The sequence below is a fragment of the Podarcis vaucheri genome (assembly GCF_965113315.1).
Source record: "Podarcis vaucheri genome assembly, chromosome: 7".
Lineage (NCBI taxonomy): Eukaryota > Metazoa > Chordata > Lepidosauria > Squamata > Lacertidae > Podarcis > Podarcis vaucheri.
Window position 1 is genome coordinate 69,734,289 of NC_138765.1, and position 22,923 is coordinate 69,757,211.

Below are 22,923 nucleotides of genomic sequence, written 5' to 3' on the forward strand. Positions count from 1 at the left end.
CCCACACAGTCCCGCCACGGCCCCAACCAACCTCCCCCTAAATCCAGTCGAGCAGAGCCGCCACCTTCAGGCCTGTGTGCGCTTGTGTAGCTGCCGGGCTCGTCTCCGTGGCAACCCAGCTAGGCCCGCGGCCTCCACTTGGAGGCAGAGCATGTGAAGGAGGAGCGAAGCCAGCCCTCCGGTGACCATGGCAACCGGATAGGCCCAGCTAGGCCACCGCCTCCGTCTCCATGGCAACCAAGAAGGCTGGGCTAGGCCGCGCCATCCCCCGCGCGGCGAGCTTTCGTTTCTCCCCATTCCGCCTTGACAAACCGCCTTTGCGATAAGGGAAACCCTTGACAAACCCCACCTCTCCGCAGTGATCATCTGCACTCACACGTGCATTTTATTTGCCTTTATTCCCCGCCCCTTTCCCCCTGCAAGTTCCCAGCCCAGCTTGGTATCCTCACGCCCAGTTTCATCCTCACAACGACCCTGCGAGGTGGGTTAAGTTGAGAGGCAGGAGCTTTAAACCTGAACAGTGATTCTATCCTGGGTCTTTCCAGTTCTAGTCCAACAAGGTGGTCACAATAAAGTGACTACAGTACAGCTTAGTGTAAAGATCCAGGCAAAGACTTTAAAGGCAGGTGTAATTTCATTGTGAAGCAGGTTGCATTCATGGTTCAAATTCAGTGGTGCCACAGAGTACTTGGTAAAGCATACTGGCTTGTGGGCAGAAGCTGCCCCCACAGGGCTGGGGACAAACCATAACTGAAAGCACTGAGAGATGCAGCTAGTCAATGGAAAACACTGTCTAGCAAAACAGAAATTCAAAATTCTTACAGCAAAGCATGTTTCTGAAGCGCTCTTTGATGATTTCATTATGATCTATATTAGGACCTATCCTATTACTCAATGGTAAACAGCTACAAACTATTTTTAATATGGTAGTTTTGTATATGTGACTGGCCCTGGGAGGTTGTGCTGAAGGGAGGGTAAGAAATCTATTTATGAACAATTAATTAACAATTATTATGAACAGTGAGCCCCCATAGCTTAGTGGTAGAACATGGACGTACACTGCCAAAGGTCTTGGCTTCAAAACCCCAGCAGCTCCAGGTGTTGCTGGGAATGGGCTATCTGAAACTGGGGAGGTGCTGCCAGTCAGTGTAGACAATACTAAGATAGATGGACCAAAAGTCTGATGTTGTTTACCACTTCCTATGTTTAGTGCTTTCCCATAACCCATAATGAAAAATCAGGAGTCAATGATGCTTTAGCTTTGATTCCTGCATTGCAGGGGGTTGGACTAGATGATCCTTGGGATCCCTTCCAAGTCTACAATTCTATGATTCTAGGACATGCTTCTAATGCCAGTTTTCATTCTAAAAAAAGGTTTGTCAGCTGATTGTCTCCTGTTCAGTATTACATACTGCTGAGAAAGCTGTATTGATGCTGCAACTGCCTCTTCTGCACCAAGTAAATGATTTATGCATTTATCAGACATATAACTTGATTTTTTTTATTGCAGCCCTGTGTGTCTTCACAGCATTAGCAAAATGCAGTGACAGATGCAATGACACATATATAAAGAAAAGCAGTTGAACTAGAGCTAGTAGCTGCTGTCTATGCTTACCTCCAGTAGTTAGGAAAGTCCAAGGCCCTCTACAGTATGAGACCAAAAAGCAAAATATTATAGCTTCTTCAGGAGTAGCGTGTAAAATGGCAAACTGTGTCTTAGTGTTTATGTACATGAAGCCCAGGACACAGCCTCTCCCTCCAGCCTCAGAGATTTAACTACCAGGAAAGATAGAGGGCTAAACTTGGGGGAAGGGGAGGAAATGATGATTCTGGCCAATTCACATCCATAATAAAATAAAAAGAAACTCCAGGTTAGACAACACACACATCACACACATTCTTTTTTAATAAAAAGAACGCCCACCCACAGCATCCCAACTCTGACATATTACATATTGAAACATTTTTTTTATTTACAATACAGTAGCTAAAAAATTCAAAAAGGCTGTGTGTTAGAAAACCAGACTGTCATCTTCCTGTGGGAACCTGAAGTATCTTTGGTTGCTTTTGGGGGGGGGGCACTAAAGTTTACTCCTTTAGCAGCAGTAAACTTTCCTCTGTCTCCTTAACATTTTATTTCTCCGTGACGGATAGATATACGGTATATGGCACCTGTGCATTCTGCACATAATCTAAAATCTGGTGAAAAGAGAGCCTTTGATAGCTCAGTGAACAGAAACTGCCAAAGTAAAGATGTAACCGTGTCAAGCATCTAGAGAAACCGTTTAAAAATGACTGCCGAAAGAGGCATACAAAAATGTGTCACGATTTATATATATAAAAGTTCCCTATTGCTAAAATTCAGGTGCATCCTGGTGCAGGGGTGGGAAACCGCCAGCCCAGACTAAGGCAGGCACATGAGACCTCCCCATTTGGCCTGTGGGGCCATTACAGTCAAGCCATACCCACCTGTCCTACACTAGGCATATTTTGTGATGTCACGTGATTGACAGGTGAGCAACCTCTTCCTCCTGTCACTATCTCCCCCACAGGGAGTGGGACTGAACAGGATCCAGCCCACCGACCAGATCTGAATTTCATTACATTGGACATAAGAGGATTCATTTGTGCGTTGTTTTCACCAAGGCAGCAGACTGGTCGCCTGGCTTCACTTCAGGACAAGGCTCTCATGCCGAGAGAAAAAATAAAATCCTACATATAAAAAACCTCTAGCATGTCAAAAAGAAGCTTAGGCAAGCATCCTCTCTCTGGCAGACTAGTATTATATGCACGAGGAAATTAGTTTCTAAAATGGGGAAACATTTGACACAAGACCCAGGATCTAGCTTGACGTGTCCCAGACTGATCCACCTCATTCAAAGAGTCACCAAAATAGGTGTGCGGTTCGCCCCGGCTTTTTTTAAAGCCACAAACTTGACATTGCCACAGAAATCAAGTTTTTAATTATGTTTTTGGTCAGCAGTCCATACAGTTGCCTCAGGTCTCTTCCCGGTTCTCTGTGTGCTTATTGGGAACCTCATCGTACTGGGGCGGAGGGGTCAGAGGCTCTATTGTTATCCGCCCCGTGTTATTTCCAGCAGGGAGGTCTAAGTTGAGGTTTTTTAGGTGTAGCTTTTCGGACATGATCCTCCGGACTTTCAAGGGTTTGAGTCTTTTGCTCAGGCGGGAACTGTGTCTGCTAGGCTGACGTTCAATGTTGGGCCTTTCTTCGGCGGCGGCAACGGGCCTGGTTGGCGTGGTTTCGTCAATCCCAGTGAGAGATTCGTAGGAGGGCAGAGACATACTAATCCTTGCGCTTCTGTCTATGTCGCTGAGCTCAGGGTGCCCTGTGTTCATGACCTCTTCGTAACTGGGCACATAGTAGCGAGAGGGCGTCTCCTCATCCTCTTCTTGACTGCAGAGGGAGAATTTAGAAGTAATCATTGTCTCGCATAAGCACTACCTCATTCAGGTTACGATATCCCAAAAGCCAGAAAACTCACTGGCTGGTATTTTATTTTATTTAAAATATTTTTTATCCAGCACGTCTCACTAACGTATTAAGCCTCACACTATTAAGACTGTTAAAAAAAAAACACCTGCAGTTCTGCTGTTTGCCAGCACCACAAAAACATGGGCCTGAGGCAAAGATCCTCATGGAGCTTTTCCTTTTTTATTTTTTAACATAGGAAGATGACAACAAAGCTATCAAGTCACAGAACACATGGGCAAGTGAATAGCTCCGTTGGTAGAGCATGAGACACTTAATTTCAGGGTCATGGGTTTGAGTCCCATGTTGGGCAAAAATATTCCCGCATTGCAGAGGGTTGGACTAGGCGATCCTTCTGGCCCCCTTCCAACTTTACAATTCTATGGTTCCATCTGTGAATACAGAGGTGATATGATTTGACTGGAACTTTGAGGCTTGGTGCCTCAGAAACATGTCATTTTTATGGTTCAGCCCATGGAGAAAGATGGGATCTGTGATTGGATGAGATTGGGGGAGGGGACCTGTGAAAAATAATGAATTTCAATATTGGTTTACAAGATCCAATGTGTGTTTGTCTTTCCTTCTCCCTCTCCCTCTTGCCTTCTCTCCCTCTTGACCCCTGTAGCACCCCACCTTATTCCTCCCCCTAACAAAGCCACCCTTTTTCTGGAGAAAGTAATTCCCATCACCCCTGACCACTAGTCATGCTGGAAGGGGCTGGTGGGAATTGTAGCCAACATCTGGAGAGCCACAGGCTCTCCATCCCATATATCAATAATTTGCTTGCAAGGCCTGATCGTATCTTCTCACCTGTCTTCCTGTGGCTGGTGCTCAACCGAGACTTGCTGCCGTATCCTAGAGATGCTGTCACTTTCCCTTTGCTTCATTCGGTCACGGACACTCAGACAAATGGAGAAAAGCAAGAGCAAGACACCAGCACCAGCCAGGACGTAAGCCACCGAAAAAGTATTGCTTTTATACGTATTTCCTCGACCACCGTCTGGCTTGCTGCTGTTTCCAACTGAGTGTGGCTTCCCACTTGGGCCAAATCCGGGGACCAAGTTCCAGACAGCCATAATGATCCCGAGAACAAGCATCCCCAACCCTATTGCCGTCAAAGCATAGTGAGATCCGTTTGACCTGGAGTGGGCCATTCTGTTATAATGCTGGGCCCCCTTGATCTGGGCACGGGGATGGGGTGTGGGTGGGCAATTCAGAGCATATCTTCCATAAATCAAGGAACGAAGTCCAGGAATGGCTCCAGTTTGGGTTCCTTCCAAATATCTGAGTTTAAAAATAGACCTGGAGAAAGAAAGGAGGAGTAAGAAAATTTTTAAATGACATCATTTACAATGAGAAATCTTACCCCCTCCTTTCCATATCAGTTAGGTGATTTTTGCAAGCCATTTTCTTCAACTTTAATTGATTTTTCTGCATAATTTCCACTAACCTATGCATTTTGTGAGTGCTCACTTTTCACTGATACACATTTGTGTACACAGCTTTTGGCAGTAGAGCTGCATTGCAAAATCCGAAGAAGCATGAATTCCGAAGCACACCTGCACTTTGCTTCACTTCACACTGGTCTGAGCAGTTCAAATCAGGCCAAGTAATTTTTTCTTTTTTTCTAACCTTCCATTACCATCATCCCTGACCCTCAGACATGTTGGCTGGGGCTGGTGGGATTTGGGAGTCTGAAAACATCTGGATGGGACCCACATTGGCAACCTCTTTTGAACTCTGCAAAGCTGCCTGAATTTTTTTGCGCTGGGAAAAACAGGATGGAAGTACTTTAATTTAAAAAATAAATACAGTGGAACCTCCGTTTTCAAATGTAATCCTTTCCGGAAGACCATTTGAGCTCTGAAATGTTTGAAAACCGAAAACAATACGGAAGCCTCAAAATGGAAAAAATAATACGAAAAACTCAATACGGAAGATGTCTCGGAAGTCAAAGTTCAAAAACAGAAACATTTACTTCCAGGTTTACGGTGTTTGGGTTCTGAATCGTTCGTCAATGGAAACATTTGAAAACGGAGGTTCCACTGTAAATCAATCAATCAATCAATCAATCAATCAATCAATCAAGGCTCTGTGGAAAAGGCATATTTTGGAGAGGGATCTGAAGGAAGTTAGAGATTTTGGAGGGCCACTGATAACAGCAGCAGCAGCAGCTGTTGCTGCCGCCTTCAAAAACTACCACAGGCTTGGCACTTCCTCGGAGGTAACTAATTGCATATCTGCTAATTAGCTAGCTAAGGTAAATACACTTTAGCTAAACACCCAACACTAGTTGCTCCTCCTGGAATAGCCATCAACCCACTGTTTAAAGATGGGAGCTTAACAGAGAGGAGGCACGTCTTAAGGGCTATAAAGGGAGAGCTGATGGAAAACTTCAAACTCAGGATAATTCCAGTTTGCTTGTTGGTGCTGCATTTGTGTGAATCGCAGCAAAGAAGTTCCTAGGCATGTGCTCCACGAAGGGATGGACAAATCTGTCAATTTCACAGTCTCTCGGCATCTCGGCTTTTTCCACCATTGGTGCATGGGATTTCTACCACTCTCCAATTTTTAAGACCTGTCGAAAATTCGTCAGCATTTTGCCCTGAGGCACACAGTCCTGTCCCTTACATGCAATTTTGCTGAATATAGTTTTGTATATTATTTTCATGAATATGTTCATTTTTACCTTCACTTTCCAACTATTAACACATTTTTTGGTTGAACAAGTACATGGGAAAATTCAGAGAAGTGCAAATTTCAAAGGACTGCCGTGTTTCAGATCTCACAACTTAAAAGTGATTTATATTAAACAAATCATGTTTCTCTTCCTTCTCTCGAGCAGAGGGCTTTGGGAATGTGGGTATCATTGACATGTCCCTATTTTATACCTGTGAAATGTTGGAGGCCACGAAAATGGTGCAGGAAACACCATTATAATAAAAGAAAACCAATGCAAGAACAATATACCATATTTTTCGCTCTATTGGACACAGTTTTTCCCCTCCCAAAATTGAGGGGAAATGTGTGTGCGTCCTATGGAGGTAGAGGCTGCACGGGGCTAAAGGGGAAGCCAAAACAGCGAGCGGGATCCATCCCGCTCGCTGCCTTGGCTTGTTCCATAGCTGCGCGCAACCCCTCTGGCAGGGAGAGGTTGTGTGCAGCCTGTACGCTGCTCTTTGGGGCTGTGGGGGGGTATTTTTTTTTCTTGATTCCCCCCCCAAAAAAACTGGGTGTGCCCTATGGTCCGGTGCGCCCTATGGTGCGAAAAATACGGTACTCATTTATCTATAAATGCCCTCTATTTTTCACATTTTGTTGTGAGTGCCAGTGCTCTGGGCAGCCAAAACAGCACCAGCCACTCATAAGAGGGAGGTATCAATAAGCTAGGAGATACCCCAACATTCACAGAAGTTGTTTTTTTTTTTTAATTGCAAAACAGCCTAGCAATGGCTGAACATGAACAGTGAGCAAGAGAGGAAGGGAGATTTGAATGGAGCATCCTGGGAAAGTGCCTGGTAGGAATTGTGTACAAGGGCCAACCCATGCTGCAACATTTTGTTACTAGTTCCTCTGGTAATAATTCACATCCCACATCTTCCACCCAAGTATGCCAGACAAGATCTACAACATTTTAAACTTGAATGTAAGAGTATAAACAAACACCACATTAGTACAGTGGCACTTCGGGTTAAGTACTTTATTCGTTCTGGAGGTCCATACTTAACCTGAAACTGTTCTTAACCTGAAGCACCACTTTAGCTATTGGGGCCTCCTGCTGCTGCCGCGCCGCCGGAGCACGATTTCTGTTCTCATCCTGAAGCAAAGTTCTTAACCTGAAGCACTATTTCTGGGTTAGCGAAGTCTGAAACCTGAAGCGTATGTAACCTGAAGCGTATGTAACCCGAGGTACCACTGTATAGGAAACTACCTGACTAGCTGAGGCTGTCCAGGGCTTCAGGCAGAGTTGTTGTCTCTCAGCCCAACCTGGGGTTGCTGAAATTTGAACCTATAATCTTCTGCATGCAAAGCAGTTATTCTGCCACTGAATGAAGCCTTTCCCTGCATATAGATGAAGCAGAGCATAGCAATGGAAGAACCTGTCCTTACACTGAGCCAGACCACTAGTGAATAATTGTTGCCCACACTGACTAGCAGTGGCTGTCCTGAGGTTCAATCCAACTAAGTCCTACGCAGAGTAGACTCACTGAAACCCATGAACCTAAGTCATGATATGGTGCGCTCCTTCTGGGGTAGTTTGTCCACCTTTGGTCCCCACCATGCACTCAGCTCTCACCTGTGGCTCCTAGAAGCTGTTGACATGCAGCAGCAGCCACACCCCGGGAATGGCTTTGGCTGGCTGGCTAAACCAGGTGAGGGTAGCTGATGGGTCTCAAACTCTCAGTGAGTTAGGAACTTGCCCTGCAGGCTCTGGCAGATTGAGCAGCGGAGACCAATAGTCAACAGCCAAGGAAGTGGTTTCTGCATGTGCTGTAGAGAGGGGATATCTTCAGGAGAAGGCTAAGGAGTAAATCCTACAAAACACAGTTGGATGGCGCCTTGTACACCTCCTTCTGGCAATTCCTGCAGCCAAGCTGGTGCCAAACATATTGCTCTGCTTTCCTTTGGACCACATCAGCGAGGCTGAGACAAGAGTCTTGTTGTTTGAGCAGCTCTGGACCTCCATACGCTTGCGCCCCATGGAGGCCACTTTGGTGCTGCTAACGCTCCATTGTCTCTCAAGATAGACGAATGCCAACAAGAACTCTTAGTAGGGCAAGTATTGAAGTCTTTTCCAGCCCTACTGGGAGATACCAAGGATCAAACCTTCTGCATGCAACACAGATGCTGTCCCAGAGCTACAGCCCTTCCACAGCACATTCAGCAATAGTTCTGTGCAGCTGTCTGATTGAACCCAAGATCCAATAATATACCTTGCTCTGCCCGTTTCCAACTCTGCCTTTCCTAGACTAGAAGTGAAGGTTCAGGCTTAAACCAGCTAGGTTAAAAGGAGCCCTTTAAGCAATCCAGATCTTTGAACCTGAACTAGCCCAGTAATCATTACGCTTAAGAACAACACCCAGCATTAGCAATCTGGCTGAGTGCCAACATTTAAAGCACTTTGTTAAACTCGGTCGTCACAAAGGTTACCTGGGATTCAGTCACTCACTCTCAGTTGTCAAGCAAAAAAAGGAAGAAGATCGAGAGAGAGCCTCTGTCTGTATTCATTTAGACTTCCGGTCCACCCTGACCTTGGATTCAAGTGACAAGGATATTATGACTAAACATCAGGAAGGACTTTCTGACAGTAAGGACTTTCTGACACTAAGAGCTGTTTGACAATGGAGCAGCCTTCTTCGGGAGGTTGTGGACTCTCTTTCCTTGGAGGTTTTTAAGCAGAGGCTGGATGGCCACCTGTCATGTATGATCTAGTTGAGATTCCTGCATTGCAGGGGGATGGACTAGATGACTCTTGAGGTCCCTTCCAACTCTACAATTCTGTGATTCTATGATTCCCAAGACTACAAAACTATGGGGGAAACACGGTCATCTCCAGAGCAGACTGAACACCTGTTCCATCATCTCTGGATTAAACCTTTGCAATCTCAGACAATAAACTTTGCCGAGCTTCAATATGACTACATCATTGCTTGCTTTTTTAAAAAAACCTGAATCTTTTGCCCCTGTCAATGATTTACCCCATAGATGCGAAGGTGTTGGGAGGTAGCAAAAGTGAACCCTGTCCTTCAGGCCAGTTATGCCCGTTAAATGAGGCCCCGACAAGAGAACTCACCCAGTTAAGAAGCTATGCCACTGCGTTCTCTCCACCTCCAACCCCACCTCTTTTGCAACTGCTAATGGTTCTATGGTGCGTCTGGAAACAGAAGCCAAAAAGTCGCTGCCGGTTTGCACAACTGATGATGAATCCAGCATAACCCAAAACGAGAATCACAGAGGCTGGCATTGCTTGCGGCACGCTTTGGTTCCTTAGAGACTCCCCCCCCCCCCGCACCATCCCCTTCCTTGTTTGCCACTGCTAATTAAGCTTCCCATCACACTCAGACTGAAGCCTACTGTGTGGTCCCAGTGGCAGAGCAAGAGGCAGAAAGTGCTCAAATCTTCGAAAATGCCGACAGCCAACATGTTTGCAGCGCGTAAACAGTGAACGGTTGGGCACTGGCAATGGAGAAAGGGCAGACAAGCCGAGGCGCATTCAGGGAAAAGAAAGAAAGAAACATTATCCACGTGCAATTCCAGATGGCTGTGCTTAAGTAGAACTTGCTCACTGTTTAGGTTTGGGAGGGGGGCAGAAGGGAGGAGCGTTGGAACAGCCCTTCTGTCAATGGACACTCTTCCCTACCACTCCACTTCCTGTCCGCGGCACTGCTTATTGCTGTAGCAGGAACCCCCCACCCCAATCATTCAGATCACACACTCACACTCACACACTACATCTGCCACACTTCTGTTATAAATTCATAGAAAAATCAACCATACATCGGATTTGCACTGTTCCATTTTTGTTTTACTCCATATGACAAGGACTATCAAAGGCGGTGGCTTGGTTCTGGTCAGCCATAATCCCTTCACCACCCCAGCACATCCACAGGAGCCCTGCCCAGTTGCTATGCCAACCCTGATGGTCCTAGACAGAAGACAATCAAGATCACAAAGAATTTGCATATGGGAGTGGGTTCAGCATGGACTGAAACAAAGGACAATGATTAGATCTTCCCTCTGGGGGCAGGAAACTGCCAACTCCTCTTTGTCTCCTGGAAGTGACTCATGGGGAGGGGGAAAGGAGGAACCAGCCAGGTGACAGGACACTCAGGTTACCACCACAACTCCTCCCTCAACCCCTCCTTTCTGTAATGTATGCATGATGTTTCTGGGGGTGGGCTTGATCTACAGGGTGGGAATTTCAAAAGTTTTTATAAGGTCTTGCACACCATTTTCTGTGTCTTTCCTCTCTCTTGCAAGTGAGGGGAACACCCTGTTGCAACAGTTCAATAAAGGCCAAGCCTACAGGCTGCTGTTTTGCTCCAAGTTATCCTGGTTGGTGTCTTTGTTTTTGTCCAAGGGAGCCCTCGGATTTTTCCGGTAACATTGCCGAATGGTAGCGTGGGGTAGCGGTTAGAACCCAAGCTACTAATGTGGTTTCTGGGCACAATGGTGCTCTTGAGGATATCTGAGTCACCCCCTCCCCTAGATCTTTATGGATCCTCATAATTTTACAAGTGTCCTCTCAAAACCATCATCAAATGGGAAGGCAGTGATGCAAGACTAGGCTTTCTCAGGCAGCCCCAAACCCTAGAATTCTACTCCAAAGGATATTTACGGTAATCTGCTCCCACTGCAAAGGTTATTGAGAAACTGGTTCCAGGCATTTTTTCATAGAATTGTAGTTTGTCCATGCAATTGGAACCTAAAGTGTTAATTGTGGTGCAGTCATAAAAATAGCTTTTGCACTCACTGTAGTTTTATTTGAATTGTTGGTTATTTAAAATGGTTTTATTATAATTATGGTGCTTTGTTGTAAGTGTCGTAGGCTGCACCATTGTACCTTTGGGAGGGATCAATCAATCAATCAATCAATCAATCAATCAAAGGTCACTGCTAGGTTCAGAGATGCATTTGATGATTTGCTGGTGGTTTTGCTCTCTCATCTCATGTAAATATCATGAAGATCCATGAGGATCCACATCTTGAATTGATTCCCCCCCCCTTTTTTTTTTTGGTGCTGGTGAACAGATCTGTAATTTTTTTACTTTGCTGTCTGATAAAAACAGCAACAACAATGGTGTGTTAAAACGAATCAACTTCAAAGCAGAGTCTGAGAAGCTGGCTTGTTTCACACCAACCACAGTTGATGGTTTGGATGTAACATTACATGGTGGTTAATCTACTATGAAAGTGAAGGAAAAGAGGGGAGGGAGGAGAGTGCAACGTCAGATTTACAGTGGTTCATCCTTGCAACACTAAACCACGCTGGAGCCACCGTTGCATTAAAAAGCTCCCTAACTTCAATAGAGTAATTTCTTAAACAAATGAGCTGACAAGGTTTCTGTGTCGGGAGCACCCTAGCAAATACTAAAACCCTCCAAATCAAGGTAAGGTGGGCGGGAGAATTTCCATTAAGTTAAGTGTTTCTTGGTAACTCATCAGCTGCTAACCTAACAAAGCTAATTGACATTGTTTTTGCTCCTCTGTTTCGTTTACAGAGCAATGGCAGAGATGTGCTCATAGCTGCTTTTAAGCAGATAAAGTGGTCGTTCGGAGGTTAATTACTCCTGATAAAAGCCATTTTGCCCAACAATATTAATTTGGCCCAACCTCCTCTTGAGCTGTAATCGTGCATGTCTAATGAGAAGCAGGGCAAGGGATCATCATCATTGCCACCTGTTCCTCACTCTGCATAGGTCCTCCAAGTGTTGGGTGGCCCTGAGGAAACCAGCAGGAGGATTGGGCTGCTGGAGAATTCATTCAAAAGCATCGCCCCCTCGTGTGGGCATGGCCGGGGAGGCAGGGCGCAGCTGCCGCCCCAAATCAAGTAAATAAATAAATAACAATACTCAACTAACTGACCAATTGTCTCGCAAATAGCTTGGTTCTGCCCCACCCCCAACATAAATCCTGCCCAGTTAACATAAATCCTGGCCATGCCCATGCTCCCTCGATGTCATGGACTGGCTGGACACAGAGGAATGGTGGGAAGATTCAGCTGGGGAATTCCCAAGGGAAGAAGGCTCAGAGCCCGGGGATTGGTGATGGGATGAGGATAAGTGGTCAGAGGGAGAAGACTTTGGGGGAGAGGCGTCAAAAGCTGAAGAGGTAACAGGGTTTAGTAAGCAGAGAAAGACTGTGGCAGAGAAGTTGGCAGGGGTGTCAACTTGAATGAAATATTTGGGGGGACCAGGTAAGCCCCGCCTTGCATAATCAATCACAAGACACCACACATGCACACCATTTGATTTCGACGAAGATGAAATCTTGGAAATCAGCCTGGAAGAAGGGGAGGATCTTCCTCCAAGGTAATGCTGTGCTAATTCCCCCCATCACCAATTGCTTTCAAAAGCCACCCCCCCCCATCCATTTCTATGGTGGTACTGCTTGGGGTCTTTGAAGGATGGGAGGCAATAGAACAGGCTTCCTCAACCTCACCCCTCCAGATGTTTTTGGCCTACAACTCCCATAATCCCTAGCTAGCAAGACCAGTGGTCAGGGATGATGGGAATTGTAGTCTCAAAACATCTGGAGGGCTGAGGTTGAGGAAGCCTGCAATAGAAGCTGCCAGGGACTTCCAGAGAATTGAGGGATCTCAACTTGGGGTTTGAGAAGGCAGCAATTTCCTTTCTGACACAGGCAGTCCTGTTTAAGTTCTACTATTCAATGGGCCATGAATACTGTAAATAAGCAGTATGTAAAATACTTAAAATAATAATAACAGTTAGGCTGGGTGACACTTCAAGCCTTTTTCTTACACAGAGGCTGCAGCTAATACAAAACCTGGGGGGTGGGGAGATGGGGAAAATGTGAAATGTACAGAAAGAAAGGACACAGCAAAGAAAAACATAAATAAAGACTGTGCAGGAAATTACAGCATGACAAACTGAGAAGAACAATAAGAGGAAGTGTTAGGGTGCACGGCCAGAAGAGGCCAAACCCAACTGTGTGACCCAAACAAATTAATTTACAGCAACCCACTGGTCCTAGCTAAAGGCCACGGCTAAAATAAAGCACACCGGTCACTCGCTGCAATTTAAATTTGGTGCCAAATACAAGGTGTGCCACTTTTGGCTGGGATAGGATGACCTCGTGTCATACAACATCAAGTGATGGATAGGTGGGCAGCCCCACCAACTCGTCAAATGTCACCAGTGAAAGGTTTGGGGACAAATAGTTCCCTAGGGTTGATTTAGATGTGAAGCATAGTATAATGGGATGAATGTCACACTCTTGACTGGAGAGAGATGGGTTTGAATCCTCGCCCAGGAAGATCTCCAGGTTACTTTAGGCCAGATGACATTTCCTCCTCCTTCACCTCCATAAGAACATAAGAAGTGGTTGTTGGATCAGGCCAATGGCCCAAGTGGTCCAATCTCTAGCCTCCAGCCACCTCCAGAGCTTCCATTACGGTTGTGGATACTTTTGGTACAGTATTTTTGATCCGGATTGGAGAGCGGCAGAGAGGGCATTTACAGGATATTTAGAAGGCATTCCCCACTTTAGGCAATTTCACTTATGCACATAGGGTCTGAAACATAAGCCCTGCGTAAGAGGACAAGTCGCCAGTGTATATTTAAAATTACATATTTAGGAATTCTGTGTGCTGTTGTTAAGACGCCCACCGCAGAGGCTCTGGCCTAGGCAACGCATATATCCCATGAAGAAAATATTTTTTAAAAAACACGGATGTGGAGCAACTGGGAAGAACACGAAGGCCACCCTGGTGTCCTTTTAGAGGAAGGGTGCGGTACAAATGAAACTTAGTCACAGCAAACAAGACCTGGAGGGCCTGTTCCAGTTTGTCTGGATGCTTGAACTAACACCACAAACAAGCAGGTATTAACAAGGTGGGGGCACACACAGACCCTACTTGGTACATTGTCCAAGCACAATGGGGAACCTCAGGCCCCTTCAAGTCTCACTATCCGGCCCTCGGGATTCTTCTCAGGCCGCACCCCCTTTAAGTGCTTACGCCGGGTGAAATGTGTCATCAAATTCTGATAACGCCTGAATGCAGAATGAAGAAAGGCATATTATGCAGGCATAGATACTCTCCAAATTTTGTGCAGTTGGAATCCAGTCTCCTTTGGGGTTGTGGCCAATGCTGGCATTACTCAGAGTGGACACACTGTAGTTAATGAGCACAACCAGCTTAGGTCTACTGATTCCAATGGATCTCCTCTGAGTAGTACTTAGCTGAATGCAGTGCTAATCCAGAACCACTGATCCACCCAGCTTTCCCCCTTTGCCCTGCCCAGTGCTGTAATGTGGCCCCCAGGAGGTTCTCCATGAGAGTATGCGGCCCTCGGCTCCTCTGGGAGGATTTCTGTAACTCAGTCTTCCACCAGCAAGCACTCAATATCTGCAAGGTGATTAATGCAGTCAGTCGCTCTGCCTAACCTAACTTGTTGCTAGGATAAAATATGGGGGAAAGGTGGAGAGCCATTAATAATTATTAAATTGCATTAAAAAAACAACATTCTGCTTTTAGAGTAAATGCATTTTAATGCCTTTTATTTCTTTGATCTTAACAGTGTAAGCCGCTCTGTGGGCTTATCTGGAAGGTGAGCTAGGTACCTCCATAATAAAATGATAAAGAAATAAAAATAACTTCCTGCTTCCTTGTTCAGCAGCCCAGGCTTGGTAGATGCTCTAGCTAGCAATTGCAGGAGAGTGTGGTGAAAGTTTTTGCTCAGAACATCTAAGCTTGAAGAACTCTGTAGGTCACAAAAGCTTGCCTCTGGCGTTTTAGCTGTTTTCATTCACAACCTTCCTTTTCACCCATGCTTTGAAAAACCAACTTTTGAATAGCAGTGAGGTTAATGAAAGGAATCTTTCAGAAAGGGCAGGAGAAACGACCATGAGGTGAGTGTAGAAAAGATTGGAGCTATAGAAGGCAAGTGTGCCAAGTGGAAAACACAAGCATTCTCAGAGAAAAATGCATGCATGTTTCTAGTTCTCACAGAGGTAAAAATATGAAATTATGCTTAGAAACACAAGCAGTGCTTGGTAGTGATGTGGCTTCTGCAATCCAATTCAGGGTGCTTGAGGTTAAGCATGTCAAAATTGTTCTGTAGTCAAAACTATTGAACTTAAATATTTGATTAGTTGTTGTTGTTCAATAAAGGACACAGGGCTGGATTTAGGTTTGATGAGGTCCTAAGCTACTGAAGGTAATGGGGCCCTTTATATGTCCAGCTGTCCTTTGTCAACAACAAATTGTTGCTGTTTTTCGTGTTGAATATAAGCTATATGATAATTTATGGACCTCATAGGTATCTTAAGCCATTTGCACATGACAAAATATGTATTTTATCAAAGTAATTGTTGAACTGAAATACAATTAAGAAGAAGTATATTAATAGTGAAATACAATTAAGAAGTAGTATATTAATAGTGAAATAATTATTAAGCTCTAACTTAAAATGATTGGGGGCCCATTACTTACATCATAGGAGCCTACATAACACAAAACAAAGTTGCTGTATGTAGGTTTTATTTTATTTGTTTTTTATCTATTTTGGAAATGTACATCCAGTTTTTTTTCTTTAAAAATTTTAGGGCCCCCAAAGAGAGTGGGGCCCCAAGCTATAGCTTGTTTAGCTTATATGTAAATCCAGCACTGAAAGGACACAACACAGTCCTGCAGAGGTTTTTGTAGAAGCATCAAGTATTTCAGTGGGGCATACTCCATTGTAAATGAGTTTAGGATTGCAGTCTTACAGTGTGGTTTAAATGTTGTTTGGAGTTCACATAGGATAATCAAAGGGTTACAATTTGCAGCAACCCCCCAACAAACTACAGTGCCCAGAATTCTTTGAGAGGTGTGTGATTGTATTTTAAAGGTACAGAATGTACTATTTACTGCTGATTTCATAGTGTATGCATGCTTTTATTCCATATTACGTTATATATCTGATTACCATTTATATTGTACGTATGTTGTGTTGTGAGCCCTATCCGGAGCAATAACAAAGAACAAATAAAACAAAACAAGCAATTGCACAATCAAATTGTTGCATTTTCCAAATAAGTTAATTTCTAACTGAAATTAATAGACCCATTCTGGTCACGGCCATTGATTTCCATGGGTCTGCTCTGAATAGCATTAGAATTGGATCAGTCAAATTCAAACCATGAATTAAATAATAATACTGGTTGTAGCACACTCAAAGAGCCATACATGATAATCTGCCTATTTAAAAAGTGATTGTACATAGCTTTATCTGTTTCACAGCCATTCATTATTATTGTATCTACCGGTATTTATAAAAAAATATTTTTATATTTTATATACTGCTATTGACAGAAATGTATCAAAGTATCGAAGTATATGTATATGTATTACAGTATACATAAAACTATGCAATAAAAACCATTAAAAAACAAAATCAAACATCAATCAACTATTTTGGAAACGTTAAGTGTGTCCCTTTCAGAAATGCACTTTTTCTTTTGCAGTACAGTACACGCAAATATTTGCAGAAACACAGAAGCTATTTAAGGTTCAAAAAACTGGTTTAACTTGATGCAGAACATGCCTGGTCCTAGCAACAGAGAGAGCGCAGCTTCCCTACAAATTTTGACGACTGTTGCTGCCCCACTGGCTCGCCAGGATGCTGCTACACGATCACCTGTCTGTAGGAGGTCGCACTCATGATTGCCACCTTACTACAAGGAGAGATGCAGGTCCAATTCCAACCAGTGCATGGTTGAAATTGTCTCAGTAACTGTGTAGGGGCACATAACATTAAGTCAGAGGTGAGGCATTTCAGACCTTTAAGGCAAACGTGGCCCTCTAGATTCTTGGATTGCAGGGGGGGTTGGACTAGATGGCCCTTGGGACCCCTTCCAACTCTACAGTTCTATGATTCAATCATTCAATCCCGCTCCAAAAGCAGGCTGCTGGTGAGAGTTAATATGTAATAATATGCTAAAAGCCATATTGACAAAGTGGTTTTTCTTTGGGTGTGTGATCCAGCACGGGGGTGGGATGGGGGGAGACCAGCAGTGAAAACCAGAGGCTTTTGAACTTTGATGAACATAATTTTATTATTTATACCCCACCCATTGGGTATATGATCTTTATATTGTTGTGGCAAGTAATGTAGTGATTTATGTATATGTTAACCCCCGCCCCCAATAATTGCCATGGGAACCTCAAAAATTTCCTTTGTGCCCGACCATTACGGAAATCTAATATAAATTCTTAAGTGAACCTTAACTGAGGAACAGACCTTCAACCACGTTCCTGTTAATGCTTCCAATACTACTTTAGCTTTCTTAGGAGAATTAAACGCCACAGCATTGCATTGGGATGTAGTAGAGCTGGGGCAGTGGACAAAAAACTGAGCTACAAAGTGACATTGAGCTGAAGCCAAAGTTGTAAGAAGTCATACCAATAGTTCTGGGTACAGAAGGAAATTTCTGATCTGCTATCCTGCACTATGAAAAGTGGTTCAGAAGCTTCTTGTTGCATTTTCAACATCCAATTTGTTGGAACGTGGTTTTAGTGTGGTCGTCCAACTTCTCTCCAAGGAAATAAATCAACTCCAGATTACTAAACATGGTGGTTTAAGATTCCTGCTACGTGACTTTAAAGCAGAGAAACTGGTATCACTTCATTAAGCCCACGCATCGTATTAAGAATTTACAAAACAGTGAAGTACAGTGGAACCTCGGGTTACATTATCCTCAGGTAATGTTAACTTCGGGTTGCGAAAGCAGCAAACCTGGAAGTGTTTCGCCGCTCGCGCATGCGCAAAGCGGTCTCTCCGGTTGCGAAAACTTCGGGATACATCCGGACCTCTGGAGCGGATCCTGTTCGCAATTGGAGGTACCACTGTAGTTACTAAACATAGTAAGACTCTTGCTAATTGACCATGAGACTTTGAAAAGTTGGTATCATTGGAGCAAGTTCATCGGTGTTGTTGAATTAATTAAATAAGATAGTTTTAATTGGATTTCTGAATTTTATTGTGTTATTATCCTCCTTAGTGGGTCATGCAAACGGCTTTTCTTAACAATACTTTCAATAGGGATGGGGCACTGGGAATGAGTTTATGGAACCGAGGGAGCAGTGCCTCAAAAATGTTTGGGAACAACTGCTTTAAAACATTTCTGAGCCACTTAATATTTTTAAAACTCTTAAGTGGTACAGGAAAATACAACATAAAAATAATAAAACAGAATTATGAAAATAGAACAAAATAAAACTATTATCTTCCCTCAGGAGCAGAATATTAATGCAACTCCCTTCTTAGGGAAATTCTCTTTACTGTAAAATCAATAAAGGAGCAAGAGGGCATTATGAAATTTTGAGGATACATTTCGCCCAGGCAGAAACACTCAAGGTGGGTGCGAACTACTCAGGTGTGTATGTGGGGAGTGGTCTGCAGAGTCCGAGGACTAGACAGAAAGACTTTGATGACAGACCTGAGGTCTCCCTCCGCTGCTTTAGACTAACTTCTGGAGGATGTTGAGAAAAAAACCTAACCCAGTGCTTACAAGGTCTTTACCACTGTCCTTAACTGTTGCAGTAAGTACACCCACTCCCATAATTGCTCAGTTATAACTTTTCTGCAGGTTTGATTATATTCATCTAGGACGCAATAGGAACCTAGGTTCTCTCTCCCACCGCAGGGCGTTAAATCAGCAAACCAAAGCCTGGGCCTTTGGTGATGTTGTAACACGCCCCTATTGCGAGTGATCAGTGCATACATTCGAACTTGGTCTACATTTGCCACAGACTGCAGATGTGGAGAGTCAGTGTGGCTTATTGACTGGAGCTGCCCTCCATATGTTTTGAATTCCATCCCCCTCCCTGCCAAAGAAATTGTGCATCTTGCATTTCCAAAGCCATTTGGCCCCTCAGCCGGAGTGCACCTGCGTGTGAGAAAGAACCGAGGCTAGCCATGCACTTGATCACTTGGATGTTAGTCCACAGAAGCTGATGACACACACAAACAAATCTGCTACACCATCAAAAGTGCCGCAAGGCTCTGTCTTTGTTACGACAGCCACTCTTCTGGAAGGCTTAAGAACTGTGTGGGAAAGTGAATGCCAACCAGAATGGAGGAGAAAGCCTGTGGCCTTCCATATGTTGTAATAACACAACTCTCATCAGCCCCTAACTGGGATGCCCACTTGATCAGGGATGGTGGGAGTCACGAGTCCAACCATGTTGAGAAGGTCCCAGGAGGCGGGCAGTGTAGAGCCCTGAGCTGCAATCTCCGCTCAGCTTCAGAGTTCAGGGGTGACTTTGGTTCAGCCTCCATCTCTCGACCTAGCCCACCTTACAGGGAGGTTGTGAGGACAAGAAGGGATCACGAGAAATAACTCTATGACAGCCAAGTTTTAACTAATGCAGTGTCTCTTGCAGCCAAAGTTTACAGGTCTGAAGGCAAACGAATGTCCCCCTTTTGCATCTAGTAATAATACTATTACGTACTCATTTTCACCCACTTTTTGCAAAGCAAGCAATCCCAAGGTACATCAGATATAAAAATCCAACTAACAATACAACAAGCCCAGTTAAAAAACATTTCGCACTATATAAGGCTCTCCAAAACCAGATGTTTTTGTGGACAACACCCATCAGCTCTGCCAGCTGAGGATGATGGGAGTTGTGGTCCAAAACATCAGGTTAAAAGTAACCGCTACTGTACTTAAAAATCAGTGGCCTAAAGAGTCAAGCTCAAAGCTGCTCAAACTCTGCTGCGATTCTGGGCACTCTCTACATGCCCCAAAATAAAGAAATCATCAGCATCTAGAGATTTCCAGTCATTCAGAACCAAATGCAAAAGATATGTGCGCGTCTGCAAAACTGCCTTCCCTCCAAAGATCGGGCGTGTAAGGGCAACCTCCAAGATCCGGGACGCAACAGTTGGGAGCAAAGCTCCCGCCTGGGCAAAGTCCTGCAAAAGCCAAGAAGAGAAAGAGAGAGAAGAGGAAGCGAGGGAGAGGCAGGGCTCCCTCCCGGAAACGAAGACGCTTCAGGAAGGGTGGAAAGAAAGGAGGAAGGGGAGGAAAACGAGAAGAAGAAAAAAAGCAGCACCGCAACTTTGCATGCGCGCGCATTTTCGGAAGGCAGGAAAGCTGCCATCCTAACCGCGTTCCTTAAGCAGGGAGGATGCCTCACTGAGTCTCCAACAGACACACTTACACGCAGGCCCCAAGTCCAGTTTGCTAGCTGTGGGGCTTGTCCTCCCCCAGCCCCTCGCCGAAGAAAACGCGAGTCCGGGGCTTTTTCAAGAGGAGAGAAAACGAGGAGTCGAAGGCGCGCACAGCGTCGCCACTCCCTGGCAAAGCGAGGGATCGGCCATAGCTGTCAACTTTTCCCTTTTCTTGCGAGGAATCCTATTCAGAATAATGGAATTCCCCTTAAAAAAGGGGAAGCAGCTATGGATCGGCCTCGGATTAGGGCCTCGGGGATCCTGCGCTCCCCCAGACGGAGAAGCAGAGAAGCCGGACCCCGGCGGCCAGCAAGTGGTTTCACGCCACCTGCCTCGCCCCGCAGTAGTGCCCAGCCCGCCCCGTCCTCAATGGTTCCCTCTCTTCAAAAGAGTAAGGCGCAGACTTTTAATATACGATCATCCCCACGGCGGGTAAGACTGCAACGTCTCTCACTTAAACACGCGCACACACACTCTCCATGGTTCATACTAGGGAGACACGCAGAGGATGGCAGCGCACCAGGCGCTGAACACCCCACCACGTCGGCATTTCTGAGTCTCCCCATCGTCAGAAAGCGCACGTCGGAACCCCGGACAACACTGAAGCGGCCCCATCACAGAAATCCCCACCGCAGATATGGGGCGGGAGCCCCCGTCGAGCGTGGGGAAGGGGCTCTCACCGCCCACCCCCACGAGGGGCGGGTTTGCTTAGGGAGGGGGTCCTGCTGGGTTAAGCTCACCTGCGCGCTGAGCTGCGCCCCGCCGGCGTCCACGCATGGTTCCCGGAAGGCTCCGAGCGCGCTCCGTCCTTCTCCGTGGGGGGTGGCTGAGCGTCACGCCCGCGGTGGCCGCCCCCGGCTCCAGCGCCCTGCCCTCCCCTCCCGCGCTCGGCCAGCACCGGCGGAAGCAGCCGCGGGCCGGTCGGGTCCTAAAGCCTCCGATCGACTCTTGTGCCCAGCTGAGCAGCTTGTAGGGAGCAGGCGCGTAGGCAGCTGCGCCAACGCTCGACGCAGCCTTCCCTAAGCTCAGGAATGGGGAAGCTGGAGCGGGGTCCCTCCCGGCTTACAACTCCCATCAGCCCCAGTCGCCAGCCTGGCCAGTGGCGAAGTCCAAGAGCATCTCGAGGGCCAAAGGATCCATAGCTGTCAACGTTTCCCTTTTTTAAAGGGAAATTCCCTTACTCCGAATAGGATTCCTCGCAAGAAAAGGGAAAAGTTGACAGCTATGAAAGGATCCCACCTCTGCCGAATAATCCTGCGCCCCCGCCGATCTGGTTGGACTAGAACTCGGGGACATCCCACGAAGCGGGATGCTGAAAGGCAGAGAAAACAATGTGTACTTCTTCACAGTTTAGAGTTAGCCTATGGAACTCACTCTCACATGAAGCAGTGGTGGGGCCACCAAGTTGGATGGTTTTAAAAGAGGATTAGACATTATTGATTATTGATTTATAATGTGATTTGTTAAATTTGTTCAATAAAAATATTTTTTTAAAAGGGGAAAAAAGAGAGGATTAGACAAATCCACAGAGCCTGTGAGTGACTTCTAGTCACGATGTCTATGCTAGAGGCAGAAAGGCTTCTGAAGAACAGTTGCTGAAATCCCCACTTGGCCCTGACACTCACTGGGCGACCTGGGGCACCCACATATTCCTCTTCCTATTGCTCCAAAAAAAACCCACCCCCACCCCCCCGCTGTCCAGTATTCCAGTACATCAGAAGGAAAACAAATCTAGCCCTGGAAAAGATTGACTCATGTTTGGGAATGGTTAGCTAAAATTGAGCCCCCAGCTTCAGAGGCAGTCTATAGTTGAAGGGTGCTGCTCATTGGGACCCACCCCTCAGCTTCATAGAAGATCAGAATACAGTGATACCTCGGGTTAAGAACTTTGCTTCAGGAAATTGCACGGCGGCGGTGTGGCAGCAGCAGGAGGCCCCATTAGCTAAAGTGGTACCTCAGGTTGAGAACAGTTTCAGGTTAAGAACGGACCTCCGGAACGAATTAAGTTCTAAACCCGAGGTACCACTGTACTGAACTAGGTGAACCCAGGGGAGAGATTTCCTGCTGCTGGAGGTGACAGAAATCGAACCCAGGCCCCACTGCATGCAAAGCGTGTGCTCTCGCAGTTGGCCGTGTACCTTCCCCTATATAATCACGGGTGGAAAGCTGGAAGTAATTCTTCTTCCTGAATACGCCCTCTGCGTTCGTGTCTCACTCTCCAAAGTGCCCTCTCACCCCACCTGCTCTGTCATAGAGACATCCTTTTACTCATCACTCTCCCTGCTGACAACCAGGTATGCAACAACTGCATCCAGAACTCTATGCGTGCAGAAATGGAAAGAGGAAGAGATTCCAAGCAAAAAAGAACGGCTTACAAAATTAACGGATTATGCCAAAATGGCCTGTAAAACTAAGAGACCCAAATGAGGAACTGCTTGTAGAAAACTGGAGGGCTTTTTTTTTTTTAACTATCTGTCGAAGTACTATAGCAATATGAAATCATGAGCAGGATTTGAGATATGAGTGGCAGGG

At 45.5% G+C, this 22,923-nt stretch overlaps 2 protein-coding genes and 1 long non-coding RNA gene across 7 annotated transcripts in view; 1 reads left to right on the top strand and 2 right to left on the bottom strand.

Annotated features, from left to right (window-relative positions):
- FHAD1 (forkhead associated phosphopeptide binding domain 1) overlaps positions 1 to 246 on the bottom strand; it is a 37,894-nt gene extending 37,648 nt beyond the window's left edge. For 3 of the 4 annotated variants that reach the window (XM_082229827.1, XM_082229828.1, XM_082229824.1), the window contains exon 1: positions 32 to 246. The gene's annotated coding sequence lies outside the window, so the exon portion shown is untranslated. The remainder of the gene's footprint in view (positions 1 to 31) is intronic. The other variant, XM_082229826.1, reaches the window with a different exon arrangement.
- LOC309536522 lies at positions 245 to 4,294 on the top strand. Its single transcript, XR_014221566.1, has 3 exons — positions 245 to 481; positions 1,375 to 1,458; positions 3,690 to 4,294. It is a non-coding gene; the product is annotated as an uncharacterized lncRNA (long non-coding RNA).
- TMEM51 (transmembrane protein 51) lies at positions 1,885 to 21,263 on the bottom strand. Of its 2 annotated transcripts, none has more exons than XM_082230418.1 (3): positions 21,132 to 21,263; positions 4,301 to 4,792; positions 1,885 to 3,415 (listed from the first exon to the last, which is right to left on the bottom strand). In XM_082230418.1, the coding sequence occupies exons 2-3, from the start codon at positions 4,642 to 4,644 to the stop codon at positions 2,998 to 3,000; spliced, it is 762 nt and encodes a 253-aa protein (XP_082086544.1). In that variant the 5' UTR covers positions 4,645 to 4,792; positions 21,132 to 21,263; the 3' UTR covers positions 1,885 to 2,997. The 2 variants fall into 2 exon arrangements, with proteins under 2 accessions (XP_082086544.1, XP_082086543.1); XM_082230417.1 differs by lacking the exon at positions 21,132 to 21,263 and adding an exon at positions 9,285 to 9,488.
- Positions 21,264 to 22,923: the final 1,660 nt, after the last annotated feature.